The 10,662-nt window shown below is 43.0% G+C and overlaps 1 protein-coding gene across 1 annotated transcript; it reads right to left on the bottom strand.

Annotated features, from left to right (window-relative positions):
- Nucleotides 1-511: 511 nt before the first annotated feature.
- Nucleotides 512-5,519, bottom strand: LOC119306775. The gene is made up of 2 exons (XM_037582905.1): nt 5,051-5,519; nt 512-602 (listed from the first exon to the last, which is right to left on the bottom strand). The coding sequence occupies exons 1-2, from the start codon at nt 5,449-5,451 to the stop codon at nt 566-568; spliced, it is 438 nt and encodes a 145-aa protein (XP_037438802.1). The 5' UTR covers nt 5,452-5,519; the 3' UTR covers nt 512-565.
- Between the last annotated feature and the right edge of the window lie 5,143 nt (nt 5,520-10,662).

The following is a 10,662-nucleotide window of genomic DNA, read 5'->3' as shown; positions in this document are numbered from 1 at the left end:
GATGATGCTAGACTGACTTGGTTGAAGTGGTGGTGCCAGATGAAGAAGTTGTACTAATGTAGTAGTTATCTTGATTGTCCTTTTAATAATATACCTATGTAATGGACCTGTGCTATGTGACCTTGTTAAATGATGAATGCGTATTAGTATGTTTCATTTGCATGTACTAATGTTTTCAAGTTGACGAGGTGGTGCATAATGAAGAAGTTGTACTAATGTTTGCATGTTTTAGGATGATGAAAGCAGTGTTGATGGAATCAACAGTGATGATGGGAGCAGCAGTGATGATGAAGCCCTGATGTTGTTCATGGACCAAAAAAGGAAGAGAAGAATGATGCAGATGGCCTGCATGATTGGTATGTACTACTTGGACTCTTACGGTAACAAAGGACCTAGAAGAGTACCAATACAGTCTGGGCATGATTGGGTTATGACAACACTAGGCAACGAAACTGCTTGTTACAACATGTTTAGAATGCACAGACTAGTGTTTGAAAAATTGCATAGTGTGCTAGTTGATTCCTATGGTTTGAAGTCCACTAAAAGAATGTCATCAGTTGAGTCTCTAGGCCTGTTTCTTTGGGTAGTAGGTTCCCCACAATCTGTAAGACAAGCAGAAAATAGATTTGTTAGGTCATTGGAGACAATTGTAAGGAAGTTTGATAAGGTTTTGGAATGTCTGATCAAGCTTGCAAAAGACATCATCAGGCCAGTAGATCGTCAGTTCAGAACTGTGCATTCCAAATTAAGATCTAGAAAGTATGCACCATTTATGGATAATTGCATTGGTGCAATAGATGGGACACACATACAAGTTGTGGTACCAGTTGCCACTGCTACCCAGCATAGGAATAGACATAAGGAGAAGAGTCAGAATGTGATGTGTGTGTGTGTGACTTTGATATGAGATTCACATTTGTCCTAGCTGGTTGGCCAGGATCAGTGCATGACATGAGGGTCTTCAATGATGCACGATCCAGATTTGGCGACAAGTTTCCAAAACCTCCACCTAATAAGTTTTATCTTGTGGACTCAGGGTACCCAAATAGACCGGGTTATCTTGCACCATACAAGGGTTTAACCTATCATTTCCAGGAGTACCGTGATGGCACAATGCCTAGAGGAAAAAAAGGAACACTACAATTTCACCCATTCTTCACTTAGAAATGTCATCGAGAGGTGTTTTGGAGTCTTGAAGAACAAGTGAAGGATTTTGTTTCACTTGCCTAGTTATCCAGAGCCGAAACAAAGCAAAATCATTGTGGCTTGCATTGCACTGCACAATTTTATTAGACAAAGTCAACTGCCCGATATAGAATTCGACAAGTGTGATGAAGATGAAAATTATGTACCATTGTCTATGCCAACGACCACAACAAATGATTCAACAAATGAGACGGACAATGCTGCTATGAATCAATTCAGAGTTTGGGTCGCTGATGGGTTGTGGTCCTTGAAACAACAATGATATGAACAAGTGTTGTTCGCTTATGTAATTTTTTTTATCTAGGTTGTTATGTACTCTCTCTTATTTTGGTTCTTATCAACAAGTGTTAATCGTTTGTATGAACAAGTGTTATGAACAAGTGTTATTTCGGTTGTCACTATTCTGTAATTCGTTTGTATGAAAAATGGTATCAACTTATAAGTCCCTGTAAACAAACAGGCAGGGACTCGGGACTTATAAGTCGATGTAAACAAACAGGCAAGGACTTATGACTTATAAGTTGGGACTTAAAAAAGTCCTGAGACTTATGAAACAAACAGGGTCTTAGTTCCAGCAAAAAAGATACACGGTTCTAGCTTTATTCATCGCCGTAAAAAATGCACGGGTCCTAGCAGGCTGCCATTGCGCGGCTTAGTAGCACACCATGACACCGGTTCCAGCAATGGAGGTCGTCGGCTCCAGCACTTTTCATTGCCGGATGTAGCTCACCATGTGTGCCATCGTAGAAAATCGACGTAGCCCGTCGTAGCATTTTTTGGCCATCTCCAGCAGTGCTGGTCGTCGGTTCCAACATTTTTCGATGCCGGTTGTAGCTCGCCATTCGTGCCGCGATAGCAATTTTCGCCGCCCCGTCGTAGCTTTTATCTTCTCCGTTTCCAGCAGTTGAAAGCATCGGTCCCAACATTTTTCGTTGCCGTGCATGCCGTCTTTGTTGTATGCCGGCTCCGGTCGGTCTCCGCCTCTGGGTGTCGAGGTGGCCGCCCAGGTTCACAGCAGGACCACTTCCCCCACCTCACGACTACCGCTGCCGGTTGCAGCTCCAACACACTGCCGCGAGCTCCTCACTCCCCCTGCTGTGTGGTTGAGAGAGATGTAGAGAAAGAAGCAGGTAGAGATTGAGCGGTCGAGAAGATTCAGCAGGGGAATGAGGAAAGGGTAAGGTTGTTGCCGCTTTTCTCTCATGGGGCCCGCGGGAGGACGCGTGCAAAGGAGACGCGGGTGGTTCGCATCTGTTCGATGAGGCCTCATCTAACGACCAGCGCCAATCCAGCTGAAGTTTCAGCCGGCCTACCGGCAGGGAACGTTTCTTTGATAGGCGCTGGTCCTCGTACATCCTTTCGTTCCCAGCACATGTAACCGCTCTATCTAGGGAGGCGGACGTTTGGTCTATGCAGACATATGTCCCCGATATCCACAGCGTGGCTTGGGGCTTTGTGATCTGGACGTAAAGTAGTGAATAAAGAAATACAGACAGTCCTCTACAGTGATAAAGTGTGTTATACATTGCTGCGACAGTGCAATACGGTCAGAAGTACAGGCTGAAACAGGATAACGCGCTCTATTCTGTCGAAAGATAAATGCTGCTCCACTGACACACGCCCCTTCCTGTTGTTGGGTGGCTACTGTCAGAGTCGTGTCTCTCCGGAATTTTGGACGTTGCTAAGATAAAACGAACTGCACAGCTTGCCTCAAATGTTTTCGTTAATAAAGCTGGAAGTTAGCAGCCTCATTTAATGAGAGTGTACTGCCTAGTACTAGGAAGAAGCGTCCGTTCCACGCTTTGAGTCGAAAAATTCTGAAACTTTTCGAAAATAAATTTGATCTTTTCAGAAGTTGTATAGAAAGTTTGGAGAAATAAAAACTCCTTTATACTTGTGGGCTAAAAAGAATCATAAATACAAAAGGAGTAACAAAATTGATTTTTTTAAAAAGACATTTGACTTTCTTTTGTACAGGAGTTGCATAAAAAGTTTGGCGAAATAAAAACTCCCGTTGACTTCTGGGCGAAAAAACGAAATCAACACTAGGGGTTACTATTCACACTCTTTTCCTCGAATTTTTATCTTCTTCACCCAGAAATCAATGGGAGCTTTTCCTTTGTCAAACTTTTTGTACAACTACAAAAGAAGGTCATGTTTATTTTTAAAAAATTAGAATTTTTTTGACTTTTCATGATTACTATTTTTTTCATATCAGGTGCATATACACCCTATATAAAAACAGCAATTACCAAAAAGTCAACAAATTTATTATGTTTTTTATAAACTTGACCTTCTGTTGTACTCGTATAAAAAGTTTGGGCAAGGAAAAACTTTCATGGTATTTTTTTTTGGAAAAAAATAATATCAACACTTCCTATATAAAAGTTACTATTCACACGTTTGTGTTTGAAAAGTTGTTGTTTTGCCCTGAAGTTGATGTCAGTTTTTCCTTGCCAAAACTTTTTATATGGGTAGAAAAGAAGATCAAGTTTAATTCAAAAAAAGTTTTAGAAACTTTTGACTTTTTTCGTAATTACCTTTTCTCATATCAGGTTTATATAAATCTGAGAAACAAAGGGTATTTGTAATGAAAATTGTAAAGCGACATATTTTACATGATTTATCAATCTGAAAAAAATAAACTAAGGTTAGCAGTTCGCTATGAATAACAACTCGATTTGACCAACATTAAAAAAATGAACGTACATAGAGCACGTTACCATGATTGGATTACAATGAAAATATTACATAATCCTTTACTGAACAGGCAGCATTTTATTAAACAAAATGTTGGCCGCGCAGAGAGAAGTTGTCTGAAGAATACTGGAAATAAAATAAGTAAATTTAAGATGATAAGTTCAGTAATGTTTAGTGTAGGAACAGTTGAGTGTCCAGTACTGGAAACGAGGATTTTAGGTTCAGTAATCTCCATAAAGCACCGGAGTGCTGAAGTGTTGATCATCAATTCTTGTCGCAGGCGCGAAGTGCAAAATCTGGAGGTACAACGAGTTGAAGCCAAAAGTGAAGGATACATGTACAGAGTGTAAGAGGATTTGGCAGTTGGTAGATGAGACACTGGTTTAATGCGATGCGGGCCCGAGTCAGAAGTACAGGACGGCACCAATCAAATACGAATAGATAAAATGTAGGTGTGACAGAATATAGGAGGAAAAGTCAGAATACTGATAGCAGAGGGAAGATCGGGAGGGTAATGAATGGTGAGATTCCAGGGACAGATGTCGCCAGGAACCAACAGGCATTTCCCCTCTATCTAGTTCTTACATCATCGTCTTTCTCACCTCTCGCATCTCCACTAAGAAACTTGGCGGCCGTCCTCTCTCCACCGCGTCCCGCGCTCGTCTCCGCCATCAGGATTTGCGTCGCCGCCGACACTCGCCTTTGAAGCTCGCTTCTGACCCTCACCCTGTCGTGAAATCGCAACAAAAACCTGTTGACCCTGTAACAGCTTTTTTGAGTAGCCTTCACTGTTGCATCCATGGCAGCCCCTTCCCTGTTGCATCCGTGGCTGGCTGCCCCTCAACCTCTCACGACGCCGACTGTAAACTGTTCCGTGCCGGTGTTGCGGACCACCGGTTGCACCTCTAATGCCGACGACGGTGTCGCTTGTGGCCAAACCCGTGGTAGCAAAAAAATACGCTGGTTCCAGCAAAACGATAACACGGTGGTAGCAAAATTCGCAAGAAAACCGAGACGATGGTAGCAAAAATGGATGCTAGTTCCAGCAAAACACAAAGCCAGTGGTTGCAAAAAATTATGCTGGTTACAGCAAAATCGAAAGATGCCGATTACAGCTGAAAAACAACATGAATTCCGTCAGTACCTGTTGCAGCTCCGCATAACACTGGTTCCAGCATCTCCGACAACGTATGCAGCTTTCGGCGGCGGCATAGCTATGCGCATGGCCGATTCCAGCAAAATCCGACAACCATTGTAGCTTTTCACGCCATCATTGTATCTTGCGGAATGGCTGGTTCCGGCATCTCCGTTTGATGATTGCAGCATCGAGCCTTCCCCGTTGCAGCTCCGGCTCCCCTGTAAAGCCTCGCTGCTCGGCCCCGTGCGTCGGTGCCCGGTCCGCCTCACATCGCTCCATGATGCAGCAGATGAGGAACAAAACACAAGGAAGGATGGGAGATGGGTGATGTGGATGGGATCTCGCACTTGACGAGGCAGGGGAACAGATGGCTCACGTTTGATTAGAGATGGGAAGATTGAGCTCATCCATGGCGGAAGGGGATGCCAGCAAGAGGTAGGTGACGATGGGCTAGACTGGATAAGATTAAGGGAAACGAGTGGTTGCGAGGGGGCGCACAAGGAGAGGCTCATGTACGGGATAAGAATTGAGAGAGGATGAGCGGTGGTGGGCCATGCGGGCTGCGCTAGTGATCTGACCATGCGGGCAATGAGTGTGTCGTTTAATCAAATGAAGTTGCACGCGAGACGCGACCGGCTGATCGTTCCGCCGGCCGTCCGAAGGGAAACGTTTCCCTTAGTATATTTCCTAGAAATGTTTTGCCTGCATGTAACTGAAAAAGAAACATTTGTCTGAAAGTGCAACTATCTCTAGGTGGTTTTGGTAATTCCTAACAACATATAGCTCATTGACCTAATGTTATTTCAAGATAAATAATTCAGAAAATCTTAATGAATGGCATGGCATGAACGAGAAAAGTGGACCCCTCAAAATGCTCGGGACAAAAATATTGGCTCAAGCTTAAAGCTCAAGACTCTACATTTTAGATTTTAGTGATCCAAGATCACATTGAGTCTATAGGAAAAGCCAATACTATCAAGGAGGGATGATGTGTTGCTTAATGAGGTTCTTGCTCTCAATGCTTAGTCATATGCTCCAAAGCCCTCAACTACTTTATCACATCCACATATGACCGAAACCAAGTCAAACTCGGCCCCACCGATTCTTTCTATCCAGCGCCACCAAGTTCAGATGTCATAGCCACTGCCACAAACCTAGGCAAATCGGTCTCACCGATAGGGATCTCGGTCTCACCAAGATGGAATTGTAATCTCTCTGTTTCCCTTCGTAACGTTTCGGTACCACCGAGATGAGCGATCGGTCCCACCGAGATTGCAATGTAAACTCTCTGTTTCCCTTTCGTAAAACTTCAGTCTCACCGAAATGAGCGAATCGGTCCCACCGAGTTTACCTGACCAACTCTTTGGTTAGCTTATTACCAAAATCGGTCTCACCGACTTTGTGTAATCGGTCTCACCAAGATTATGTTATGTCCTAACCCTAACCATATCGGTCCTACCGAGTTGCATGTCGGTCCCACCGAAAATCCTAACGGTCACTAGATTTGCTGAATCGGTCCGACCGAGTTTTTCAATTCGGTCCCACCGAGATTGGCAAGTTGTGTGTGTTGACACATGAACACGTCACGTGTACCCTCGATGCTGGGGGTGATGCACCGCAGCTCACGTCGAAGGAGACCCGACCGACAGCGCGATATGCAAGACAGTCGGCGGGCGCTTTTGCAGACCCGAAACCCCGCGCACCCGGAGGGACCCCGTCAGGGATTGCGGCGGCTATGGGCTGCCCTAGGTCGATTCGCTCGCCCCTAGAGCCTCGGGATTCGCAGCTCTCAAACACGAAGAACAGCGAAGAACGAGAGAGAAAAACGGTGGAGAGATAAAACGTAGACAGGAAAAAGTAGTATATTGATTTGTTCGATTGTGTGTTGTTCAATCGGCCGTCACCCCCAACATATATAAGAGGCAGCTGGACTTCCCGTACAAGTAAAGGATTCATCTAAGCTTTCCTTACAAGAAAAATTACATCAATTCACGCCCTAGAGTCCTAGTTCTATTCCAACTCGGATTCAGTCTGAATCTGGCCCAAACTCTGTCTTCCTTCTTGCGCAGGCCGCTGAGCTTGCATATGATCTCTGATCAAGACGGCCCAAATATCAAACTTGTGCGCCTCAACGATGCAAACAACTCTCATGTTGATCACTTTTTCAAAAAAGGCTTTCTTAAATACTTTTCGAGGTCATCTTTAACTTCTAGTCGGACTCGGTCTTGCAGTAGACTGGATTATCCGAGTCTCGTAGTACATTTCTAGGCCATATACTATCTCTGATGATGATGACTCCAAAACTAAAGTTTACCTTCTTGATGATATGCACAACTTCTGTATTTAACACTTCTTCATCCGAGGTCATCTTGATAAACTTCCGGGCATATGTTCAGTTTCACTCGGATTCGAGCTCATCCACTCGGATTAGAGTCATTCACTTGGATCGTCCGACTGGACAATTTTCACTCGGATGACCATACTTCTAATTAGAAGGCAATCTCTTTACTCGATCGGCAAGTTTTTATTCCGACGGTAATCTTTCCACTCGGATGATTATATTTTCACTCGGAAGACAATCTCTTACTCGATCGGCAAGTTTTCATTCCGGAGGTAACACTTTCACTCGACCGATAAGTTTTCACTCGGATGGTAAGCTTTCACTCGATCGGTAAGTTTTCACTCGGATGGTAAGCTTTTCACTCGGATTTTCTGACTGAAAACATAGCCTGATCTTGTTTTGTCTCTCCAGGCCTCATACGACCTCGGATTGGGACAAATTATTTATGAAAATCGATCGGCTCGACGAGACGAAACCATTATGTGTTGAAGGTTTTTCGATTCAAGGCCATCTTGAGGTCTGAATTGCTCACGCATTGCATGAGACACTCATCAACATGTGTCTGGTGTCAAGCGTAATATTTTGGTCTTTGGCCTGTCCAAACAGTATTGACTGTAACTTTTGCATATGAACTCGGATTAAGATGATTTATATATGAAAATCGATCGCCTCGACGAGACGAAGACAATTCCTTTAGAGCACTCCTTCATCTGAGGTCATATTGAGGGCGTAATCGGTCGAAAATCACTCGGAACACTAAATTTTGTCACTCGGAGTACAGCTTCTGCCACTGAGATGAGGTCGAATGGCGATAGCCTAAACATCAAAGTTGTTCCACTCGACGACGTGAAACTTTCTCATGCTGAAAACCCTTTCACTCTGTATCTTGCCAAAATCAGGCGTCAACACATGCCCCCCTGTTTTTCGGCAAAGCTTGCACGCCGAAAAATAATATGCATGGCGTTCGTTCTAAGGACGATGTCAACACTCCATCGACCATTTATTTTTCTCAGGGTGATAATTATGTATCAGCCATGTTTGTGCTAAGGGCGATAATCGTATATCGGCCATTGCCTACTTAGGCTTCCTGCCACACACTCGGGTGGTACTTCTTCAAATATTTGCCATTGAGAGCTCGAGGTAACAATGCTCCTTGTATTGATTCCACCAAATATGAATTTCCGGGAATAATTCTTGTAATCCTAAAAGGACCTTCCCAACTTGGAGACCACTTTCCGAATTTTCTATCTCTTGATCCAATCGGCAGAATCACTTTCCAGACGAGATCACCAACTTGAAAATTCTTCAACTTGACTTTCTTATTGTAAGCTCTTGCCACCCTCAACTTATCTCTCTCTATGGCCTTTAAAGCAGCCAAACGTTTATCGGCAACCTCATCAATATTGTCCATCATTAAGTTATAAAAGTCTACTGCCGATAAATTATTTTGTTTGGCTATTCTCAAAGCATTTAAATTTACCTCCACTGGTAAAACAACCTCTTGACCATATACTAGCTCATATGGAGTTACCTTCATAGCACCATGCCTTGAAATTCTATGTGCCCATAAAGCTTCAGACAACAACTCATGCCATCTCCTCGGATTATCCTCAATCTTCTTCTTGATGAGCTTGATTAAAATTTCATTGCTAGACTCGGCTTGTCCATTAGCTTGGGCATAATACGGATAGGAATTGAGCAACTTTATATTATAAGATTCGGCAAACTCTCTGACTTGGTGTGACATAAAAGATGAACCTTGATCTGTAGTTAACGTTTGAGGAATACCGAATCTATGAATAATGTGTTCGGTTATGAATTGAATTACCTCCGTATGTGTCATGTTCTTGAGAGGTACTGCTTCAGACCATTTAGTGAAATAATCAGTTGCCACCAATAAGAACCGATGCCCTTTTGAGGAAGACGGGTGGATTTGTCCAATGAAATCTAAACCCCAACCTCTGAAAGGCCACGATTTGATAATAGGATGTAACATAGCAGCAGGAGCCAATTGAATATCACCAAACTTTTGACAAGCTTCACACCCTTTATAATATCTGAAGCAATCATTAATCATAGTCGGCCAATAAAACCCAGCACATCGCAATAACCATTTCATCTTGGGAGCTGAGCACGTCGCAATAACCATTTCATCTTGGGAGCCGACTGATGAGTGCCACAAATACCTTCATGTACTTCTCCCATAGCAACTCTTGCCGGGTCCTCGTCCAAACACTTTAGAAGAACATCATCGACTATTCGGTGATAAAGACCATCATCTCTCATTTTATACTTGAAAGCCATACGCCGAACAGCCCTGTCCACCCTTTCACTCAGATTGCACAAGTAATCAACAATGGGCTTCCTCCAGTCGGGATTATCACTTGCACTAGATTTTTTGTTAATGGCCGAATCAGTGGCTTCGGGTTCGGCCTCTCCCATATTGGCAAGACAAGACATCGGTCTTTGAGATATATGAAACATGCCATGATCAACATGATATCCAGATGCTTGTTGTGCCAACTCATTTGCTTTCCAATTGTCATGTCTAGATATATGTGCAATGCTAAAACAATCCAAAGTAGAAATTATATCTAGACATTTATCAAGATAAACATTAAGTGATTCGTCCAAACACTGAAAGACTCTGGATATTTTCTGCACCACTAGTAACGAATCACCGTAAGCCTCAATATGTGTAACACCTATAGCAAGTAACATCTCTAGGCCGAATAACAATGCTTCATATTCGGCTTGATTGTTTGTGCAAAAATATTCTAAGCGGCATGAGGTTTCAAAAATAGCACCATGAGGAGATATATAAACAATACCAACACCTTGGCCATTGCTACAAACTGAACCATCAAAGTATAATCTCCATGGTACTAATGAAACAAGGTTCATATCAACATCATGCTTGTCATTAATCCGATGTTCAACAATGAAATTAGCAACAATTTGGCCTTTCATGGATTTTAGAGATTCATAAGCCAAATCATATTCAATCAAAGCATAAGCCCACTTGCCAATTCTACCACTAAGAATTGGCTTATGCAACATGTATTTAATGACATCGGTTTGACAAGCTACTATACAAGCACTCGGCACTAAATAATGTCTCAATTTTGTGCAAGCATAATATAAGCATAGACATAGTTTCTCAATAAACGTATACTTTGTCTCGGCGTCCAATAAGCACCTTCTCAAATATGTAATAGCATGCTCGTTTCCCTCGGTTTCTTGAGTCAAAACAGCACCAATAACTCCTTCCTCCGCT

The sequence above is a fragment of the Triticum dicoccoides genome, chromosome 5B, assembly GCF_002162155.2.
Source record: "Triticum dicoccoides isolate Atlit2015 ecotype Zavitan chromosome 5B, WEW_v2.0, whole genome shotgun sequence".
NCBI lineage: Eukaryota > Viridiplantae > Streptophyta > Magnoliopsida > Poales > Poaceae > Triticum > Triticum dicoccoides.
The sequence above is the reverse complement of the archived record's forward strand: the minus strand, read 5'-3'. Positions and strand labels throughout refer to the sequence as shown.